This window comes from Prunus avium, chromosome 1 (genome assembly GCF_965620075.1).
Source record: "Prunus avium chromosome 1, drPruAviu1.hap1.1, whole genome shotgun sequence".
NCBI lineage: Eukaryota > Viridiplantae > Streptophyta > Magnoliopsida > Rosales > Rosaceae > Prunus > Prunus avium.
Genome location: NC_142284.1, coordinates 37,232,330 through 37,255,610, shown reverse-complemented (window position 1 = coordinate 37,255,610; position 23,281 = coordinate 37,232,330). Strand labels below are relative to the sequence as shown.

The 23,281-nt window shown below is 38.6% G+C and overlaps 3 protein-coding genes across 7 annotated transcripts; all 3 read left to right on the top strand.

Annotated features, from left to right (window-relative positions):
- The first annotated feature begins 383 nt into the window (after nt 1–383).
- Nucleotides 384–10,733, top strand: LOC110769480 (pre-mRNA-splicing factor ATP-dependent RNA helicase DEAH7). Of its 2 annotated transcripts, XM_021973470.2 has the most exons (19): nt 384–599; nt 739–887; nt 1,050–1,089; nt 1,198–1,336; nt 1,907–2,128; nt 2,657–2,733; nt 3,420–3,705; nt 4,016–4,189; nt 4,319–4,464; nt 4,568–4,665; nt 5,061–5,172; nt 6,788–6,965; nt 7,081–7,310; nt 7,388–7,564; nt 7,980–8,051; nt 8,174–8,350; nt 8,584–8,645; nt 8,751–8,903; nt 8,987–10,733. In XM_021973470.2, the coding sequence occupies exons 3-19, from the start codon at nt 1,084–1,086 to the stop codon at nt 10,584–10,586; spliced, it is 3,909 nt and encodes a 1,302-aa protein (XP_021829162.2). In that variant the 5' UTR covers nt 384–599; nt 739–887; nt 1,050–1,083; the 3' UTR covers nt 10,587–10,733. The 2 variants fall into 2 exon arrangements, with proteins under 2 accessions (XP_021829162.2, XP_021829153.2); XM_021973461.2 differs by lacking the exon at nt 384–599 and having other exon boundaries at nt 606–887.
- A 31-nt stretch (nt 10,734–10,764) lies between these two features.
- On the top strand, nt 10,765–12,091 carry LOC110769493 (uncharacterized). Its single transcript, XM_021973481.2, has 3 exons — nt 10,765–11,211; nt 11,415–11,492; nt 11,588–12,091. Exons 1-3 carry the CDS (start codon nt 11,046–11,048, stop codon nt 11,935–11,937), a joined length of 594 nt encoding a protein of 197 aa, XP_021829173.1. The 5' UTR covers nt 10,765–11,045; the 3' UTR covers nt 11,938–12,091.
- Nucleotides 12,092–16,182: 4,091 nt separating this feature from the next.
- LOC110769798 (mannosyl-oligosaccharide glucosidase GCS1-like) lies at nt 16,183–20,645 on the top strand. Of its 4 annotated transcripts, none has more exons than XM_021973841.2 (9): nt 16,183–16,573; nt 16,661–16,734; nt 17,075–17,338; nt 17,494–17,668; nt 17,830–17,916; nt 18,033–18,101; nt 18,236–18,332; nt 18,757–18,839; nt 19,412–20,642. In XM_021973841.2, the coding sequence occupies exons 1-9, from the start codon at nt 16,262–16,264 to the stop codon at nt 19,781–19,783; spliced, it is 1,533 nt and encodes a 510-aa protein (XP_021829533.1). In that variant the 5' UTR covers nt 16,183–16,261; the 3' UTR covers nt 19,784–20,642. The 4 variants fall into 4 exon arrangements, with proteins under 4 accessions (XP_021829533.1, XP_088109701.1, XP_021829539.1 ...); XM_088253575.1 differs by having other exon boundaries at nt 19,416–19,621; XM_021973847.2 differs by having other exon boundaries at nt 16,185–16,573; nt 17,075–17,326; nt 19,412–20,641.
- Nucleotides 20,646–23,281: the final 2,636 nt, after the last annotated feature.

Genomic DNA, 23,281 nt, shown 5'->3' with positions numbered 1-23,281 from the left:
AGCATCCGAGAAGCACCATGTGGCTTCTTCCCGTTAGTGGCTGTCAGCACATAAATCAAATTTTTTTTCACACGCCAACGATAAGCCAACAGTAAAAAAAAATTGATTTGCATTGTTGATGTCAACGTGATGTCACGGCTGACGTCAACGCCTTCGGATAGTAGCTCAGTCCAGATTTGTCAGTGAACTTGCCCGGGCTGGTGGGTCCCACGCCTTGCCCGGGCTGGGTTGTGCGCGCTGGAGCTGGATTTTGGGCTTGGGGCAGCGTTTTGCCCGGGCCAGGCTCGAGTGCTGGAGGTGGCCTTCGTTGGGATGTCTAAAAACATTGCTAATTTCTGCACCAATGGGCCCAGATCTCTTTGGAGAGACCTAGATCTTTGGAGAAACTCCGGGCTGAAATGCGAACCCGAATTTCTGTCCTAGGTAGTTTCGGTAAAACCGGAACCGGAAACCCACATCTCGCCGGTTGAGTAATTATAGTCCCCACGGTCGAAAATCACCGCCATTTTTATTTTTAATTTTCTGTGAAACTACCGAATGAAGCCAAAAGACCCTCCAATACTAGCACACCACTCTCTTTCGCTGACCTTCTTCCACAGGTACGTACGCCTCCCCTCTCTCTCTTCTAAATCTTCAATTAGGAAATAATTCGATTCAAGGCGTACAAATTCGAAGCTGAATTTTTTTTCTAGGGTTTCCAAATTAGATTCTCTTTGAACCATTCTGAATATTTGCTAGGTTTTCCCTATTAAACACACGGCGGCACCAACTCGAAGAACCAGAGTTCCCGAACTAGAAGAAGAAAGAAAGAAGAAAGAATTTTCGAAAGGGTACGGGCCCAGCCTCTTCTTCTCCACTGAAAGTTCTGCATCTGCTCCACCCAACAGGTTCTTTTTTGTTTTTAAATCTTAACTCACGTTAACTTCTCGTGTCCGTGCAACAGACCATTGGACCAGAGATTTGAATAAGCACAATTTTGTTTAGGTACCTTACAACTACATGCTCTTGAAATTTGTTTCTGATTTCACTCTCACTATATGTATCTGCAGGTGCCTTCATTGTTAGGCGGTTTTGGTGATTATCATGGAGGTTAGTATCCTATTCGACTTGGCTAGAAAGTAGAGTTTAATAAGTAACTGGCATTTTCTTTCACTGATGGGTTCTTAAATTTTTTGATGTTATTCTTGTTATGTATAGGGACGAGCAAATGCTGAACCTATTGACCTGGACAAAACAACAGTGACGTTGGAACCTGAGGTGAACAACGCTGGGGGATTATTTGTTCCTGGGAAGGATAGGGTTGTTTTTAGACCTCCAGAGAGGAAATCTCTCTTAGGTAAGATTTATGTTTAACAATTTTCAATTTTAATATTGGATACTTATCATGTCAAAGGAATTGACCAAACCCACCTGAAAATTAGACGAACCAATTACAAAGACTTAGCGTGTTAATACTTAATAGGAGAGTTATAGGCCTCCCCTCCCTAGCCATTACATTTTGATGCAACGTTATTGTCAAATTGCTCTCAGTTTTGCTACTGTCATTGCTTCGTGCATGCATCCTGTTAAAGTTCTTGAAGACTTGTAGTGCTACTAATTGCCTTATTTTGGTATATGCTGCATTTATCTTTTAAGGTTCCTGTTTCTTTATTTTTTTTTAAAGATGTCATGAACTAATGAAAGATTTTCAGTACTTTTGGTAGGAGTATTGTCCTAATTTTTACTTAACTAGGTTTTACGTTGAACCCAAAGAGCTCTTGGGTTTCTATCCTTGTTTTGTATTTCATTATATTTGTGAAAGTTGTGGAATCAGTGCCCTCTCCCTCCAATGCAAGTGCTAGTATTCTTGCATGCATAAACAGAAAGCTAGTGGCCTTTCTTCAAATTCTGATTTAAGATGTAACAGGGTTAGATGTCCTTGCTATTGCAAAACGGGAAGGGTCTAAGGTTGATGGTGGATTCAAGACCCCAAGAGAAAGAGTTGTATCTGTTGTCTCAGCAATAGAGGAAGAGGAACAATCAGAGTCTGTAAATACAGATGAAAAAGGGAGTGATGCATCCCCTGCTATACGAAGTCACTCTAGGAGGCGATATCGTGAAATATCTGGGAGTGAGACACCGCGTACAGGTACCTTTGGGTTTATTCTGTTGTACCTAATTATTCTAATTTGATAACTATATGAACCATTTTACAATTTGCAATGATATCATGTCTGTATGGAAATTGAGCAGTGGATTTCACAGTAATATCTACAATTTGGGTAGCACCCTTTGGTTATGCTGTGATACTAATTGATTCCATCTAATTATTCTAATTCAATAGCTATATGAACCATTTTACAATTTGCAATAATCTCATGTCTGATGCCTCATGTTTTTCCTTCATCTCATATGAATATGATTATATGTAAAAGTATTCACATTCTTATGTTTGTCACACAATAGTATCAGAGGCTCGGGTATTCTCTTATGATGCAAAACTGTATGCGACTGTTACAAATGGGTTTAACGTGCTCTCAAGTTATCTTCTTGAGCCATATTAGACTATTAGTAATTTTTTTAAACTTTTCTTATAGTGTCTTACTCTGTCCCATCTGCTTTTCTTTAAGTAAATGTTTCTTTACTTAAAGACACCTTGTAATCTTTGTGGTTGCAGAAAGTACTGTAACAGAGGAAGGACAAGTTGATTATATGTACGACACTCGTTACTCTAGGGAACATCTGCGGCCAGATGTAAGCATACTTCTATCGCCATCTTTGTCTCTCTGTTGCATTCACTTATGTTTTATGTTTGTTGTTTAGATTGGGAAATAGTTCACAAGTGATTGTGATGTATATTTATTAAAGGAATTGCATGGTTAGTGCTAGCACTTTAGTGTTTGAAAGCATTGTCGAGTTGTGTGCGGACTGACTTCGAAGCAGCCTTTTCATGCTCTATATGTTAAGAACCACGATTATATGGTTAGTACTAGCCATATAGTGCTAAACACTTAGGAAAATGAAGGAGAAATATGTATCAGGCAAGAGCATTTAGTATTTAATTTATTGTACAACTAATACTATGTTTCACTTTGGGTCAAAGACCTTTAGCGATACATGGTGCATATAACCTCACCTCTTGGTTCCAATAACCCCTTGGTGATTTGGTTATTAGTTTTGACATTGTCGACATGTGCCTATCTCTGAAGGGTCCATACCAGATTTATATAGTGGGAAAAGTCATGGATTTGTGAATGAGAACTTAAAAGGCTTTTGATTGGTCCATTTGATTATATACTTTATCTATTTTATGCTTCACTCTGTTGTTTGCTTGGGATGTTTATGTTAGAATTTTACACTTCGGACATATATTTTTCCTCTGTTGCTTATGTTGTTTAAATAAATTCTGACGTGCTTGTTACCATGCCTCTGAATTGAAGGATTTGGCCACACCTAGTGGAAGTTCACACAGTGTTAGGTCTCGGACTCCTAAGTATGACAGGGATGATCGGGGTAGTGAGAGAAGAGATGACAATGGTAGGTATGAAAGGGAGGACCGTGGTAGCAAGAGAAGAGAGTACCAAGATGGTAATAGGAGTGAGAGACAAAGATATGGTAATGGTAAGGATTATTATCGTCGAAGGGAAGGTGGCCGATATGAGCAAGAATATGGTGGAGAATATGGAAGAAAGCAGCGTAGATATGAAGATTCAAAGAGGACACCTGGTATGTAGTGTGTTTTTCTTTCCTTTTGTTAATTGCTTTTTTATTTTATTTTATAAATATTTATTCTTCTCAGTTATGTTCTGAAAACTGTTATGCTGGTGTTCCTTTCAAGGAACCTACACTTTGAGCTTGTAAACGGGTTCCCGATTCTCATTTTTGGAACTGTAGCATAACAAGACACCATATGCATATATCTAATTCTTTTTCATAAATACATGTGTGAATAACTTCTATTAGCTATAGCTTAAGTAATGTTCAAAAACTACATGGATATTGTTGTCTCTTATGCCATATTTTGCAAATGTTGCAGGCAGATCTGACTGGGATGATGGGAGATGGGAATGGGAGGAGTCACCACGACGTGACAGCTACTCTAATACCAGTAGGCGCCATCAACCATCACCATCACCTATGCTACTTGGGGCCTCACCTGATGCACGACTAGTTTCCCCATGGTTGGGTGGCTACACACCTCATTCTTCTGGTATGTTATATAGACATGGAGCTTACTTGAGGGGACCAAATTAGATTTTTAATTTTTATTTATGATGGTGATGGCTAGGATTTCATTTTATCTTGATTTTAGGATGTAACTAGATTAAAATTACAACAGGTTCTGCTGCTTCTCCCTGGGATCACATCTCTCCCTCTCCAGCCCCAATACGTGCTTCTGGATACTCAGTCAAATCTTCAAGTTCGAAACATGGTGCGAGGTCCCATGAACTTACTTTTTCTTCAGAAAGTTCACAATCATTTGAGGTATATTGTTTTTATAAATATCTTTTTGTGGTTAATTTTGGAGATTTTGGTATAAGATCTTTTGCTGTTTTGGCTGTGTCAATGATGAATGTCTTGTCTGCAGGATGGAGAAGCAGATAACACTGATTCGGCTAAAGAACACAAATATGAGATTAGTGAAAGCATGCGTATAGAGATGGAATACAATTCTGACCGTGCATGGTAATTAAAAATATAGATAAGTTCTTTATGTTTGAAAAAACAAGTGTAGGGGATTACCAAATGTGATGGTTGTTTCCTGGGAAAAAAAGTAACGCCCTGAAGACACCAATCTGTGAACATTGTTTTGTTGCCTTGATTGAGCTAATCTGTGAACGTCATTTGTACAAAATTTCAGGATTCTTTTGTGCAGTTAAACATCTTAATATTGCTATTGTCAGGACTAACTACTACTATCTGATGCCATCTATTAAGTAGTAGCTATTTCTAGAAAAGTTTTCTCACTGGTCAATGACTTATATATTCCTGTATGGGTTGCCCTTGTGGAACTCATGTTATGATTTAGTAGTAAAGTTGAGTTGTGGCCTTCATTTAACCCATATAATCTTGTTATATAGGTATGATAGAGAAGAAGGAAACACAATGTTTGATACGACTGATGACTCATCCTTATTTTATGGAAATGATGCTTCATATCAAAAGAAGGAAGCAGAGTTGGCGAAAAGGCTGGTATGTACATTGTTTTCTTGTTATTGTTCTTTAATATACAGAGTTATATCTGAACTATATTTTGGTTGATGAATAAGTATTACAGATTGCTTTTATTGGTAATAAGAGAGTTGACCAAAGGACTGAAATTTTCTTCTTTATTCTTCTAATTTTGATGGCTTCTTATGGTGGAGGGGGCTAGTAGTAAGTGATTATCATGTTGGTTGAGAATGTAAACTCAAGAGGTTGACATATAAGGTCAAAGACAAAAGCAATCATTGAAGTCACAACATTTATTTGGTAACATTAGTAGATATGATTAATAATCTAACATCAAATTTACTTAAAAATGTTTTCAGGCATATTTCTGCTTTTTATCTGTCTGAGTTCAGTCGACTTTGTATAGCGCCTAACAATTTTATTTGGCTTTTTATCACAAAACGTCCCTGACGTTTGTGAAACTATCAGATTGCATCCTTAAAGTTTTTTTGTATCACTAATGGTCCTTAACGTCAATATAGGTGCTCTCAAATAGTCCCTCTGTCAAAAAAAATGTTAAGTTCAGGGATAGAATCGTAAAATCAATCCAAAATTATAAAAAGTCCTCTCTCCTCTCTTTTTTTATTTCCTTTCCTTCTCTCTTTCTTTCTTCTTCTTTCTCTCTTTCTTTTCTTCTTCTTTCTTCTTTCTCTCCACGAATTCACTCTTCTCTTTCTCTGTCTTTCTTTTTTTTCTTCTTCCTCCTTCTTCTTTCTCTCCCCAAATCTTCATGTCTTCCTCTTTCTCCTGGTAGGGTCTGTTTGGCGGTGTCCACTGGCCTTTCTTATTCCTATTCCGATTACCATCGTCGTTGCTCATTTTCCTGCGAATGGGTTTGTGTCTGGATTTTTTTGTTCTCTTTTTCTTCAGCTTTTTTCCAAAATAAAAATAAAAATTGAACAAAGGTAGAAGAAGAGGCCAATAGAAGCCGACGTCGTGACTTTTTGCCCCAAACCAACCCTTGCACATTGTACCCAAATCATTCTCAGAGAATGAAGAAAAAAAAAAAGATAAAGGAGAGAGAATGGGGAAATGCCCAGTTTTCTAGCTGAGAGAAGAAGAAAAAAAATGCCCATGACAAGAGGAAGAAGAAAAAAAGAAAGAGTGAGAGAGAAGAGTGAACTCGGGGAAAGAAAGGAGAAAGAAGAAGAAAAGAAGGAGAGAAGGGAAGGAAATAAAAAAGAAAGAGGAGAGATAAGACTGAACTCGGGGAGAGGAAGAAAGAAGAAAAAAAGAAAGAGAGAGAGAAGGAAAGGAAACATAAAAAATAAAAAAATAAAAAAAAGAGGGGAGAGAGAAATTTATATATATATTTTATAATTTTAGATTGATTTGACGATTATATCCCTGGATTTAACAGTTTTTTTTGACAGAAGGACTATTTAAGAGCACCTATATTAACGTTAGGGACCATTAGTGATACAAAAAAACTTTAAGGATGCAATTTGATAATTTCGCAAACGTTAGGGACGTTTTGTGATAAAAAGCCATTTTATTTATTTATTTATTATGTTAATTCAGATTATATATTGTTCAACTGTACCGGCTATGCTTGTATTTCTGTCACCTTCACTAAATATTATGGTTTCCTTTTTAGGTTCGAAAAGATGGAACTAAGATGTCACTTGCTCAGAGCAAAAAGTTGTCTCAACGCACTGCTGATAATGCTCAGTGGGAGGATCGTCAACTTTTGAGATCTGGTGCTGTTAGAGGTACCGAGGTGCAGACTGAGTTTGACGATGAAGAAGAGCGGAAAGTTATTCTTCTTGTACATGGTAAGAAATGGTAAACTAGCCATATCACTAAATTGATGAAATATATGCTTTTTGGTGTTTGTGCATGGAAGATTGAAATCTGCATGTACTATAATATCTACTACTATTATCACAGACACAAAGCCTCCTTTCCTGGACGGTAGAGTTGTTTATACTAAGCAAGCAGAGCCCATAATGCCTATAAAGGATCCCACATCAGATATGGCCATAATTTCACGCAAAGGGTCTACTCTGGTTAGGGAAATCCATGAGAAGCAAAGTATGAACAAGTCACGTCAGCGTTTCTGGGAGCTTGCAGGTTCCAAACTTGGTGATATTCTTGGTGTCGAGAAATCGGCAGAGCAGGTACTGAAGAGAGGAAGTTCTGATTTTTGCTTTGCACTTTGCAGGTTTGGGACTAACCCTTTCATTTTTTATGCTAGATTGACGCTGATACTGCTGCAGTAGGTGAAGATGGTGAAATTGATTTCAAAGAAGATGCCAAGTTTGCACAACATATGAAGAGTGGGGAGGCTGTGAGTGAATTTGCATTGTCAAAAACACTCTCACAGCAACGACAATATTTGCCCATCTTTTCTGTGCGGGATGAGTTATTGCAGGTATGATATTTATCCATTTGTGTGTAATGCTTTGTTTGCTTTTGAAAGAAGTAATACCTAGCGGATCTGTCCATTCCAGGAACAGACCCCTTCAAAATTGAAAAACCGAAATTTCATTATTAATTAGCTTGAATTTATGATGCTGATCTTTTGTTGAGTGGTTTAAAGAATAAGATGAAGGGTTTTAATCGTCTGACTTTTATTGTCTTCTTTGGTGGGTACAATTCGGCAATAATTTGATTGCACTCAAATCTATGATAATTGATTTAATTGAAGGAAAAATTAATCAGCTCCTTTTACTCAAAATGTTTTCTAGAAATAGACTTGAGTATTTTTTTTCTTTCCACTTGGTTATGCCCATTTGTATATCTGAATGTTGTACTATACTAACCCTTATTAAATATCCATTTGATAGGTGATTCGAGAAAACCAGGTTATTGTTGTTGTTGGAGAAACTGGTTCTGGAAAGACAACTCAACTGACACAGGTACCTTTATTCATATCGTATCATCAAATACTTTCTCCCAAATTTGTGAGATTTATAAGACTGGATGTATATGTATGGTGTACCTCATTATCTGGTGTTCATTATGTGAATTATGTTGTCAGTATCTTCATGAAGATGGGTACACAGTAAACGGTATAGTGGGTTGCACCCAACCAAGGCGTGTGGCAGCCATGAGTGTTGCAAAAAGAGTTAGTGAAGAGATGGAGACGGAGCTTGGTGATAAAGTTGGCTATGCTATTCGTTTTGAGGATGTGACTGGGCCAAATACCGTAATAAAGGTAACTCTTTTGTTTTCTTCTTAAACTGTACTGGCTGTACTGATTCTTCCCCATGGGTATTTATTATTTTCATGATCTTTTTTTCTCCAACTTGGCTACTGTTCTGGATCTCGTTTTTCCTAATTTATTTTTATCTTTCGAGGCACAGATTTAGTTTATAGAGAAATAAAGATTACAGATGGTCTTCACCTTTATATTATTATACGTTAAATCTTTGTTTTCCAATCTTGCAGTACATGACTGATGGAGTACTTCTGCGTGAAACGCTCAGAGATTCTGACCTTGACAAGTACCGGTATGAGAAGTTGTGGAGTTTGAAAAGTCCTTTATCTATGAATTGAACTGGTTATTTACATTTAAAACAAAATCATTTACTGTCAAGTCCTTTTTGCTTTTGCAGTGTAGTTGTGATGGACGAAGCCCATGAAAGGTCACTCAACACGGATGTGCTGTTTGGGATTTTGAAAAAAGTGGTGGCCCAACGTCGTGATTTTAAGCTCATTGTGACATCTGCAACTCTAAATGCTCAGAAATTTTCAAATTTCTTTGGAAGGTAATCTTTAATTCTTTTTACTCATATGTCATCATTTTTGCATCTGCTTGCTCAGCTTGCTCAATTTGACTATTTTGTTGCAGTGTGCCAATTTTTCACATTCCTGGGAGAACATTTCCTGTTAATATCTTGTACAGCAAAACCCCGTGCGAAGATTATGTTGAAGGTGCAGTGAAGCAGGCCATGACTATTCACATCACCAGCCCTCCAGGTGACATTCTCATCTTTATGACAGGCCAAGATGAGATTGAGGCAGCCTGTTATGCACTTGCTGAGCGTATGGAACAACTTATTTCATCCTCCAAGAAAGGGGTGCCAAAACTCTTGATACTCCCCATATATTCCCAGTTGCCTGCTGACTTGCAAGCAAAGATATTCCAAAAAGCTGAGGATGGTGCTCGCAAGTGCATTGTAGCAACCAACATCGCTGAGACTTCATTGACCGTGGATGGAATATTTTACGTTATTGACACCGGGTATGGTAAAATGAAAGTATACAACCCTCGAATGGGTATGGATGCTCTTCAAGTGTTTCCTGTTAGTCGTGCTGCTGCGGATCAGCGTGCTGGGCGTGCTGGTAGAACTGGGCCTGGAACATGCTATCGGTTGTACACAGAGAATGCATATCTAAATGAAATGCTGCCCAGTCCTGTGCCAGAGATTCAGAGGACTAACCTTGGTAATGTGGTGTTGTTGCTCAAGAGTCTTAAGGTCGAGAACCTGCTAGATTTCGATTTCATGGACCCACCTCCCCAGGACAACATTCTCAATTCTATGTACCAGCTGTGGGTCTTAGGCGCTCTTAACAATGTCGGGGGCTTAACTGATCTGGGCTGGAAAATGGTGGAGTTCCCATTGGACCCCCCACTTGCTAAGATGCTATTGATGGGGGAAGAGCTAGGATGCTTGGATGAGGTTTTGACAATTGTGTCCATGCTTTCGGTGCCGTCTGTATTCTTTAGGCCTAAGGATAGGGCAGAAGAGAGTGATGCTGCACGTGAGAAATTCTCCATTCCAGAATCCGACCACTTGACACTGTATAATGTCTACCAGCAGTGGAAACAACATCAGTATCGTGGGGATTGGTGCGGTGATCATTTTTTGCATGTTAAAGGGTTACGAAAGGCTAGAGAGGTGAGGTCCCAGCTGCTAGAGATCCTGAAGACACTGAAAGTCCCTTTAACATCCTGCTGGCCTGATACAGATAATGTGAGAAAAGCTATTTGCTCTGCGTACTTTCACAATTCTGCAAGATTGAAGGGAGTCGGGGAGTATGTGAATTGCCGGACCGGGATGCCTTGCCATTTACATCCAAGCAGTGCTCTTTATGGTATGGGGTGCACTCCAGATTATCTCGTTTATCATGAATTGATTTTGACGGCAAAGGAGTACATGCAGTGTGCCACAGCAGTGGAACCACAGTGGTTGGCTGAGTTGGGGCCTATGTTCTTCTCTGTAAAGGATTCGGATACTTCAATGTTGGAGCACAAGAAGAGACAAAAGGAGGAGAAAACAGCCATGGAGGAGGAAATGGAGAACCTGAGGAAGACTCAAGCAGAGGAGGAGAAAGAAAACAAACGGAAGGAGAAGGAAAAGAGATCCAAGCAGCAGCAGCAAGTCTCAACGCCGGGTTTGCACAAGGGCTCTTCCACATATTTGAGGCCAAAGAAACTTGGCTTGTAAATGTAAATTGTATAGTATATATGATTTCAGTGCTAGTTTTCTGGTGGAAAGCAGTTTTGTTATTTGTTAACACAAAAAAATGATGAAAAAAAATTGTCCTTTTTCATCCCAGATTTATAAATAAAGAGCATATTCTCATTTTATTTATTTTCCGATTACAGATACAACTTGATATGGCCTACAAGTAAATAACGCTTTCTTTGATTGAAAGCGACCGGTGCTCCAAATCCTAACGATTTTACACAGTGGGAAGGGAACCAACCACTGCCAGAGCCAATGCTTAGCTTTCAAGACCATTCAACCTGTTCACCAGATTCTAGTTGAGCCAAAACCTTTACTTCCGTAATGTACAAAAAGCCAACCAACTAAAACCCGTTAGGATCTTCTTGTACATATCAATGCAGCATACAGAAGATGAATTTCTGTGAAGAAAAAGTGTGAGTTCTTCTTTTTCGAGAGATGGGAAATTGTGGTTCGGTTCGTAAAACCCTAGACGCCTCCCCTAAATCAAAACTCAAATGCTCAAGCTTTTCCAGGAGAGGATGCATCCTCACTGAACGGCCTATTCAAGAAAACACAAATCGTACCGTGATGCCCGGTGCAAGCAGTTTACGAGAACTAATAAGTATAATTCTACCCACTTGGCTTACTAAATTCATGGTTTATTAATTGATTTACACATATATTAGTGCTAACTAATGTAAGCCTTTCAATAATTAAATTGTTCATGGTCCTGTTAAATGTCACTACTTTGGTAGCTGGAAATTTTCAATTTTGCTTTGAGTTTCTCGTTTTGTAAGCAATCTGTGCATGCTTGCTACTCTGTAGATGGCAAAGAGGATATGCAATTTTCTCCTGACCCCAGGTTAGAATCTGATTGTGAAGATTTCTTCAGTGTCAATGGTGGTAAGATATATCAACTTAAATTTGTCACACCAAATTTCTTCTAATGTCCTAAACAAATATGATGCTGGAACTTTAGATTTTTCATTTTGTTGCAGATCTTATCCCATCTAGCACCAATACTCCAATCCACCAAAAAAGCCCCATAAAATCCCCTGCAACTGATGTGAAAAAGCAACTGATTGAATTGTTTCATGAAAGCTTCGATGATGATGCTGGCCATCAAGATTTACATTATGAGTCGGAAGCAGAATCTTCTATTTTTCACCTGCCACAAAATTCAGCAAACAAAATCCCATATGAATCTGTAGCAGATATAGTTTTCAGAAGCGTGGCGATTTCGAACGCAAATTCCGAATCCCGGACAAGAAAAGATACACAGTTTGCACAATGCTGCCTGCCAAAGTTGGTGCGGAGCCTAAGCTTCAGTGAGAGGAAGAAACGCTGAGTGACAAAGAAATCCAGGATGTCAAAATTTTCCATTTTATTGCTTAGTTATTTTCGTCTTGGTGGCTGAATTGTAAGTCTGGAACAATCTATATAAATGTGTTTATGTGTGAGTTGTTTTGTATTTATAAACAACATCTGTCAAAAAGTACAAATTCTGATGCTTTATACTATATCATTGCTTCTGGTGCCACTTTTGGTCTATGAACTCTCGGATTTTTGACTCATAGGAAAAGAAAGTAATAGATTCAAACACTTCTTGCACAACAAATTTCGACATGGTAATATGTTCATCCAATCAAAATGAAACTTAATTAGGATTAACGTTTGATCTGTCATAATTATTACAATAAACGAACTCACCTGAACATTGTACTTGGTCAATGCGATTAGTCCATCTCTATTTTTTTCGAACTTTTTGTTCCCAACTTGCATGGCATTCTTATGTTGATATGGACAATGCTATTTATTCCATATATTCTTTCCTAACTTTTTAATATAATAATGTGGTGTTGTACACAGTTTCTCAAAATAGTTGAGAAAAAAAGTAAGTAAATTTGCAATATGTATCGTGTTAATAGTGATTCAAAACACATAACCCAAAGCAATCAAAATAAAACCAATTTCAGAGAAACCCACAGAGATTAAGAAAATGATCATCAAGACTAAATGCAAGAAACCAAAGCAATCAACAATAAGAAACCTAGAAGACAACCTATTGGAGGTCGGCAATGGAGTTGAGCTTCGAGATTGCAAGTAGCTGCAGCCTTAGGCAATTCGGAAGAGAGACCTAGAAGATGGGGTCGAGGGGAGTTTCACAATTTAGAAGAGAGATGTAACATCCCCGACCCAATTTAACCGATTTAATCCAATTTAATTCTTTTGTGAAATTACAATTTTGCCCTTGGGAGTAGGGGTACTTTGGTCACTTTTTAATCCAGAAGGATTTTGGGGAAATGAGTGGCACCATTTTGTAAAACTCACTCACACGAGTAGATACGTAGTGGGCCCAAATCGGAGTTTTAACGAAGAAGTTGTCAACGGAAGTGTAGTGGCACAACTGTAAATATTTCGAAGTTGGATTTTTAAAACCAGACAGGTCCTCTCTCTCTCTCCCCCGACTGTTTTCTCTCTCTCTCTCTCTCTCTCTCTCTCTCTCTCTCCCGTTCAACGCTGGCGGTTTCAGATGGTGATTCTGTCGCCGTCCGGCCACAGATTTCGACAAATTACCTCCAAAATCTTCCTCTCCTCTTCCTCTACCTAGCCCACTAGATTTCTCCGATCGATTTCGCACGGTTTAGCGACTAGAACGAGGAGAAGTTTCGGGATGCCGGCCATGGCGTTTCCGGCAACCAAATCCATTGAGTGAGGTATGTTTTTTCATCCTTTGAACGTCCTCTAACTGTTTTGATAGTTGGTTTGGATCAATTTGAAGCCGTGAGTGTTCGATTAGAAATCTAGATTTTGTCCGACTTTGGCAGCATTTTCCGGCTACTTCCCGGCCAAATTGGAGGTCAGCCCAGTTGTATAAATTGCTCCCCTAGTTGTCCTGGTCGCGTAGGTATAGGTATTGTTAGGTAATTTGAGAAATTTTCATCGCCAGAAATTTACTCAAGCCACCTACGCACTGCCGGTGCGTGTGGCGGCGCGTGGGCCACTCTGTGGTAGGCCGTTGTGTCCTAAAATAATCCTCATGTCATCCCAAGTACGACGGATACTCGGATTTGAATTTGGTTACCATTTGGTAGTCGAATGGATTTACGCATATTAGGCGATATCCGGGTTCGATATGTTCGGACCATTGGATCAACTCCATTTCCAAGTATGTTGTTCTCTGTACCTGTAAGATCGTATAGGAACTCACGGATCAAGAATCGGAGTCCCGAATACTCCGAATCAATGATTGTAAGGTTATGTAAACGGTGATCGTCCGATCGTGCAATCGAGAGCGACCTGACCGCTCGATCGAGACCAAACTTGCAGAACGGGTTTAGTAGACTTGGTTGAACCCATAGGAACTTTTGGATCGGAAATCAGAGGTTGTGGGCTCCGCGGGCCTAATTGACTAAATTTAGGAAGTTTGACCACTCGGTTGACCGTGAGTCTTTCGAGGTAGATTCACCCTTCGAAAGTACTAGAATGACCTTTTAAACGAGTCTTCATTGATTTGTGGTGAAAGCGAGAGTGAGTCTTGGGACTCGACTGTGATTATTACGAAGTGAGTGGACATTGTTTTAAATGAGCATTACTTTTCCAATATGGACTTGCTGACATAAATGAGATGTGATATCTATTTTGGCTATGATTTTATTGGAATGTGATGGTTTTTGCAAGGATTATTATTATTATTATTATTATTATTATTATTATTATGTTTATCATTAAAATATATGGATTGGGTGATATGGGGTTTAATTATGAAAGGGTTTTATGGATTGTCTTGCATATGTATATACTTTAGATTATTTAGATTATTAAGACTATGAATATTTTGGGTTTTTATGGAATGTTTGCTTGTGAGAGTTTATTTTCTCTACTAGGAATAAATATTTAGGAAAATTGAATTAAGGGAGGGTATATTACTTTTATTATATATATGGGTTGTGAATCTCACCATCACACATACCTTCCCTGGTTACTATACCCACACGTGGCATTAGTTTTTCCGACTTCTGGGTTCACTTGATTGTTAGTACTTTATCACATGTGGCGTTGAATTTTCAACGTGTGGTAAAGCAGTTTGCACACATAAAACATGGTTTGGTTGGGCCACACGTGGCGTTGGATTTTCTGGCATGTGTGCTCACTTAGATACTGATTACTTTACCACACGTGGAGTTAGATTTTCCGGCGTGTGGTAAAGGATCTGGACATTTTAGTTACTGTTACCTTATTACACGTGGCGTTAGACTCTCTGACGTGTAGTAAAGTAACAGAGAGAGGGAAAATGATTATTATACTATGTCGGGAAAAAGATTAACGTTTAAAAGAATTACGCTTAGCATATGTGAATTGACATAGGGAAATGGTTGTTGAGTTATGAGTCTTAAAAACGGAGTGAGTAAAGAAAAATGGGTTGGTGTTCATGAGTTGAGATATTGTGATTTTACTTAAAGGGAAAAGATGATTCTAGAATTAACTTGTTAGTATTACTGAAAAGAATTGTATGTTTTCTGGTTAGTGATTATTGAATGAAGAACTATGTGTGGCTTGATCCCTCACTAAGGGGTACATAGGGAGCCTGAGGTTTCACCTAAGTGCAACCTCGAATTAAACTATTACTTTCGTTGAGTTTGGTTTTGATGGGTTTGAAACTTGTTTGAATCGATGATTGATTCTGGCTTGTGTGCTAAATTGGGTGCTTTTACTTTGTGCGTGCTGCCAGTTGGAATTTTATTATTTGTGTCTTGACAAGTTGAAAATTTGGGAAAAATCCGTTTTTCAAGGGAGATTGCCAAAATTTTAGCAGAGAGTCTCAACCCTCTGTTCCTTTGTTTTTGGAGAATATGATGTTATTAGTAAGTGGGCCCGGGTGGATGTGTGGTTTTGTCATGGATTCCGAGGAATTCGGGATGTGTCCTCTCAAGAGAGATGAGAGAATGAGATGGGTTTCGCGAAGCGACCGACAAGAAGAGAACTGCAAGAGAGAGAGAGAGAGAGAGAGAGAGAGTGTGTGTGTGTGTGTGTGTGTTATGTGGGCAATAAGTAAGTATTTATAGGTTGTATTTGCAAAATGTGTGGGTAAATGTGGTATTTGCATATTAAGTTTGAATGTGAGCGGCATTGAGCGGTATTTCCCATAATTAAATAGATCAACGGAGATTCAATTTGTTGCCCCTCATTATCCTTCCATGGATCTGGCCGGCCCGTGCATATTAAGACGTGCATGCTAATGACAAGATAAAGTCTCAAGTGTAACTTGGTTACGTAAATATAATCTTATTTTTCTTGTCACATAACTAGTCTCATGAGTCATGACGAGAAAGAGATATGTAATTGTACCCAAGTAGTAATAGAGAGAATTTTCTGAGAGAGAGCATGCAATCGAAATGCGTATATGTGCAATTATTATTATTTTTTTCTCAAGTATATATATATATATATTTTAGACCAAAAATACAATTGGCAAATTTCGACTAAAAAATGATATAACAGCACACGTGGCGTAAAGGCAGTATGGAGAAATTGGAGCGAAAACCTTTTCAAAGTCGCATCGTATCGGAAAACAAAAAGTCCCAGTATTCGTTCCAAATTCTACATACATACACTTGGCTCGGCCTCTCAGTCTCAGTCTCAGTCTCAGTCGAGCGTGAAGTCCAAAAGTAATGTCTGCAACTGAAACAAGTGTTCGAAGCAGACCCAAATCCCACGGAGATGCCGAGGACGACAATGACCGCGACGCCGTTACTCTCTGGCGAACAGAGCCCAATTCGAGGCCGCGTAGAGATAGAAGTAGAAGCCACACTTCAATTGGAAGTTTCAACGTCGATCTCAAGCTCCTGCTAGGGCTTGGCGCGTTTGGGTTCTTCGTCGCCGTGCTTTTTATCTACAACCTTGTAAATCCTGTTCGAGAAGTTAACAGAGCTAGGGGACTCGTTAGGCCCTCCCATGCTTCAAAGCTCATGGACCCCCTTCAGGTATGGCGTCATTCGATTTCTCTTTGCTGATTGCTGTGTGTATATTTTTAGGTCTGAATCTGAGTACATTTTTCGGGGCCGTGGCAGTCTGAAGGTGAGAACAAGGAGAGCTTGTATTGGGGAACATATCGCCCTCGTGTTTATCTCGGAATCCGTTCCAGGTGTTTGATTGATTCTTTGCCATTGCCACCCCAAAATCTTGTATTTTTTTGGCGGGTGGTATAATTTGTGTTCCTTCGTTGTGATTGTTGTAATTTATGCTTGATCTTTTGTTTATGGATGGTGCTAGAGGCACCAACTTTGGGCACCAACTTGCTCACCAACTCTCTAATAGAGGTGGATCCCGCCAATACAACGGATCCCACGCTCTATTAGAGAGTTGGTGAGCAAGTTGGTGCCCAAAGTTGGTGCCTCTAGCATTTTCCTTTGTTTATTTAGGCTTTTTGGATTGCAAATGATGATGTGGTGGTAATTACTAATTATAGCTGTTGCACCTTGCAGGACCCCTCGGTCTTTGATTGCCGGGTTAATGTGGATTGGTGGAAAGGATGGGAAAAGTTTCTTGCGCCATGTTCGCAAAGACTCTGATGAGCTGAGCATATATAGTTGGGCACATCATGATGACTGCAATTTTGGACATCAAGTCATTGTTGACGATGACATGAACTTGGCCACAAGTTTCTTCAAATCTAAGGGGGAAGACAGTGGCTATGGAGGAGATTGGGTGGTTCGAATTGACGTGCGAAGCCATAAGTATAGCCACAAGTTACTTATTTCTATAACATTTGGTTTATAAATACATAGGGTACTGGCATTTTTGTTTCCAATAATAATAGATGGCAATTACTTGTGCATAGTTGGCAGAATTAGGCTGCCTTCTTTAGGCACTCACTACTCTTCTCATCATGCTTCATTCACAGATCTAAGGGGAATGAGGAATTTTGGAGAAGTGCGCATCTGTTTTTCTATTTGGATGATGAAGATGGAAATGCTCTAACTTTAGGTGGTGATAATTTGGGAATTCGTGAGAGCTCTCCCCTTGCATCTGGTTTACGTACGGATGTTGGAAGTTGGCAGCTACATCTAAAGTCACTGGTAATGTTATGAAGGCATTGTTATTTACCTTATATTTATCTTTGTGTCCAATTGACGGTCAGTTCCACATGATAAATGTTCTTAGTCATTTTTCAGTTGATGTATATTTTTGAAGGCCTTCATACTGATATGTGGCATACTTCTCTGTGTTTCCTTTACAGGATGACGTGGAAGTTCATTATTTCGGTTTTAGGATGCCTCATACTCACAATTTATCTGATATTGTCCAGGAATATCTTGAACCACAAGTATGTGGGATTTTCATGCCATTATTTTTGTTATATAGCTAGGAAGAATTTTCAGCTTTTAATATCAGTCCTAATTCTTGCCTTGACCACTTGGGGTTTCGCTGCCATGTTTCTAGGTAAGGAAGTTTGGTCCACTGCAGCTACCCGACATTTCTGATAAATCTCCAAATATTCTAGTTTTTCAGGTTCGTTGTCATGGTGGAAAAGAGTACTAGTTATCTGGGAAAACATCTTAGTTGTGTATCATAGGATCGTTAGTCTCATCTCTCAATTTCACATTCTCATCTACCTTCTCCTGTGGTTTCCCTTTCTTATGCAGATTTCTGCTCAGATTCCTTTCAAGACAGATATTGCATTCATATCCGGGGCTGATTTGGAAAGTTCAAGAGCAGAAGAACGCGTCCGCAGCCTCACAGGTTCCTCTTCCATTAAATCTTAATAAGTAACGATGATAGAAGCACACAGGATTCCACCGAGTACATAAAAGTATACAAGAAACTCATAAATGTGACTGCGAAAATTATTTAAAACAAAATAAAGGTAGCTCCAAAAGTTCAAGCTTTATAGTCAGACTTCCAAAGGGATCCGTAGGACTGAATTAGTAACCAATGTTTCACAATCATGAACTTCCATTGTTGAAACCCAAGGTTATTCTACTAAACCTTACTGATGACTTTGCCTTCAATTTTGGGTTTTGTCAAGAACCAGAAATTACAATTCTGCTTTATGCTCTTCTTTTATCTGTGTGTGTATCCATTTCCCGATTTCACAGAAGTGGCTCCCAATTGAGACGTTGTTGCTGTCCTCTTTACTTTTTGTTAGTTTCTCTGTAATATGAAGGTACCTTACTGACCAGTCAACTGATGGAGAAGCAAAGAGAATTTGACACAAAATTTGAGAAGAGCTTTGATCAGGCTGACAAGGTATTTCATCTTCTTAGTATAATGCACTATATATTACAAACCCCATTGCATTTGGCCTGGTCTTTGAATTGAATGTGTTGTTGAAATTGAATATCTATATTTAGTCACATAGATATTGTGGTGATTTAGGATAACATGGTGAAAAGTCAAAGTTTATTTGTCCTACACTTCTATGATGCTAACTGGTTCTGCACCCTTGTGCATGCTGTGAGAATTAATAGATAGCTTTGAAAATACAAGAAGACAATAGAATTGATGAACTGAACTTGTTATTAATTGACTGAAACTTGCTCTTCTTATAAAGGAGCGTACAGACAACTAATTAGCAAATAAACAGGAACAACTAAATCACGTCTGACAAACTCCATTCACTAGAGGGATTCCTAAAGAACAGGAAGGAAACAACTGACTCCTATAAAATAGGAGCTAACAATTATTCTGCAGAAAACATAATTAAGATCAATCTCAACAAGGCTCGAAATCTTGATAGATCTATGTAGGTAAGATTTTCTTAGGGCATTCACAAGTTTTTGCAGAACTAATGGATGCTTTTATTTATTTATTTTGCCCAGATAGATCAAGCCGCGGACGAGTTTGATAAGCATGCTCCTCCTGGTTTTGCTAAGCAGGTTGTGAGCCAAGCTCTCGGTTTTATCCAGAAAGCATGTGGAAATGCCCAAAGATTTGTAAAGGATGCTCAAAATGGGGACACCCACACGGCTATTCATCATGCGGTTACAGAATATAAGCAGTTTCTCTTCAACCAATCTGCCAAGTTGTGGGTCGACCAGTACCCTAAAGTCCAGAGTGTGGCTGAGAAGGCTTCTTCAGCAGCTTCTTACTGGTCCCAGAAATACAACCATGTGGTAAAGGACTTGACACTGAAAGGTTATAACATATCGGGTGATCGGTGCATATTTACATATCATTTTGTACCCTTCTAGCTTATGATTTGGTTATGTTTTTGAGTTAAACTTGTGCTTTTAATCCTTTTTGTGTTTATCTTTCAGTTCATTGAGCTTTAGGTAATAATGATGGCTTTAGAGAGCATAATTCATGCAATTCAAGCATGTTAAGGCCTAATTTGGATGAATGGATGAAGAGCTTAAAGACAAACTCATTTTGGCTACAGCCCCCTGCCAGTCCAGTTCCGTAGGTCATATTGCAAGCTTTGTTTCAACAATCTACATAGCTCTAATGAGGCCACATTCTTCATGAAAATTGTTCCAATGGGTGTGTAATATAACATATCCAAAATGCAGCCCCATTGGATAAATATGGAGTCTGTTACCTAGCAAACACAGAGCCATGCTCAGGATGGATTTTATCAGCGCGCAAAATGAGTTAGCAATTTGTTTTGGCCTTAACTTCCTCCTCCGACCTTGGATTGGCCCAAATGATATATGGCTGGAAAGAAGACATTCTGAACTTCAAGTTTGAGTGCTTAAAGTCTTAATTTGCTTAAGGGAAGCCCAATTTGTAAGCCCTTGAAGTTGCTGGTCATGCTGACCTCAGGATGAGCTATTATTTCTGGTTGGAAGCTTGGTCATGGTGACATGAAGATGAGCTAGGGCTGCTGGTGGGATTTATTAGTGAAGTGCATCAACCATTTCAGATTTTATAATGGAAGTGTTGTATGCATTAGTGAAGTGCATCAACCATTTCAGATTTTATAAAACAAGTGTTGTATGCATTAGCCATACTTAATTCAGATTTTCAGCTTCCTTAGGCCTATATATAGTGAGGTTTCCCAAGCTTGTAAACACACCCCAAGGGGGGGAGCTCTCAAACACTTCTCTAGAGCTCCCTTCCCTTCTCTCCCTCAAATTCTCTTAGTTTTCCTTTCTAGTTCTCAATTCTAGCTTTCTTTAATGTTTTCTTAGTTGTAATTTATTTTTCTTGTAATGTACATTCTTTCTTAAGTATTCAAGTTTAATTAGTTTCCAAGTTTCAATTATGATTTTTGTTCTTATTCATTATGCTTATAAGTTAATATGCTAGTTTGAATGATTGATCACCATTTAGGCTTGCATGTTAGCTATCTTGGTTTGAATTAAGAGTATACACCATGCTTTAATTCGAATTGAACTATGAATAGGAAGAGTATGTATGGACATTCGACAACAGGGATTAGATACATGCTTGGTTGTTTAAAATGTTCTTCTATGCTTAATGGGTTCCTAATGCTTAATTTTAGGTTAGACAACAAATGATCAAATTAGGGAATTAGGAACACAAGGTTATGACCACACACCATGACTTAATCATACTTTAGCTAGAATCAATCCATTAATCTAAATTGAACTTGGGAACTTATTTGCTTGAGTTACTTATTTCTTTCTTCCTTGTTTTATGTTCTTTGTTTTTGTTTCTATGTCGTGTAGGGAAACTAAATTGGATCATTCAATCACCAATCCTCGTGGGATCGACCTCGCACTTACATACGCTATACTACCGAACGGCTCGTGCACTTGCGAGTATCACAAGTTGAGGATGCAACTGAATCCATTTTGGTGCAGCTGTATCTACGCAACAAGTTTTTGGCGCCGTTGCCGGGGATTGGCAACATAGTTTGGTTCTATTTCTTTTCCCTACTTGTTTTATTTTTATTTTTCATTTTCATGTTTTTCTAGACAATTTCTTGTTTTAAAGTTAATGACGTTAATGGACCAGTTGTGTTTGTAGTCCAACAGAAAAGGACAATTGCCCAACAAGCAAGAGAACTGGGTTTAAGTCCCAGCTTACACAACCCATTGGTGCTTGTTGCTTTGAAGCATGGAATTGGACTTGTGTTGATTTTTCCCTTTCATTTTTAGTTTTTTTTTATATATATTTCGTAATCCTTTAATTCCGTTTCAAGTTTTTGTATGTGTTTGTTTTAGCAATGTAAATAGCTCAATAAAAATGGAGAGAGATGGCAACTTCAAAGATAGGAAGTGTGGAGTAGTGGGAGAAGTCGCGACCTCCAAGTGCATCCATGCTCGACCTAATCGCTTCAAGGGGGAGCATTTCAATCCTTTCTCTTCTTTGAATTCTGTTTATTTTCGTAGTTGTTTTTGCCTTTTGGTCCGCGTTGAGTTCTTTGTTTTTCTATGCTGAATCCAACCATATAAAGAACGTAAAATTTGGACTTACGGTTGGAAAGTTATAGCCTAAAAACTGAACAGAGGTCGAAGCTGAAAAACATAGAAACGAATCTGTCCAAATGGTGATAAACGGGTGATAGAAAGTGCTGTTTGTTTTTTTTTTTTTCTTTGGTTTCTTGGTTTGTTTCTTTTCGTACAACAATTTATGTTGTTTGTTTGAATTTGTTTGAATTTGTTTACAGTACTTAGTTCATTTTTGTTTATGGTTTGTTGTTTCATTTTATCTTAATTTGTTTTTATTTCTTATCTTAAAAATTTTAAAATTAAAAAAAAAAAAGATTTTTCATATGAGCCGACTTATGGTAACCCCAGTGAGCACTTCCGTTAATACAGTGTCTAGGAGTTCTTTAGGCGACACCTTCGGTGTCTAAGAAGTTTGGGTTTTAAGCGGGACCATTGTGACCCCTCCAACCTTCCCGGATCCCCTGGCTGTGTTTTCTGAGGCCCTTAACTGGTCATCCGTGAGTTGCTTGTATATTTGTGTGTTTTAAAAACAATAATAATAAATATAAAAAAAAAAAATTGAAATTTGAAATTTGGGTTTTTATTTTTCCTTGTAAATTGCAATTTGGAACTTCTTTGTTGTTTTTTTTTTCTTTGTGTGGTCAGTTAGTTGTAAATAATAATAACAAAAAAAAAAAAAAATTTAAAAAAATTCAATTTGGAACTTCTTGGTTTTCTTTTATGTTTTTTTTGTTTTATTAGGTTAGTTTATTTATTTACGTGGTGTGGTTAGTTAGTTTATTTCTGAGTGTTAAAAACACATTTTTATTCAAACATTGCATTCAAAAAGATAAAAAGTTTAAAAATAAAAAAAAACATTCAAGTAAATTAAAAATAAAAACAACTTCTTCATCTTCATCTTCATCTTCATGGCATGCCTCTGTTTTCTCTTACTTGCAGAATCTGCAGCAGCTCCATATGGTCCTCATTTTTTCTCTGCAGTGCTTCCACGTGCTGATTGGCACAATAGAGCCGCTTCTGCAAGTCCGCCACCATAGCCTTCAAGGAAGCTATTTCCTCGCTCATCGCGGCACACTCCCGTGTTCTCGCCAGCAATCGCATGCCCAAATTGGTAGCCGAGACCGCGTGGAGTACAGTTAAATTGTGGGACTCCTCCACCGCTGCCTTGTCAGACCTCTGTGCCACATGCAGATGATCTGTCGGTGTGAGCTTGTTACCAATCATGCCTCCCAGCAGCGCTGCTCTGTTCGGCATTGCCTCAGAAAAGTTCGGTATTATCTCAGCAAAGTTTGAGGCCGTACCGTGATGATATGTGGAGTTTGGGAAGACATG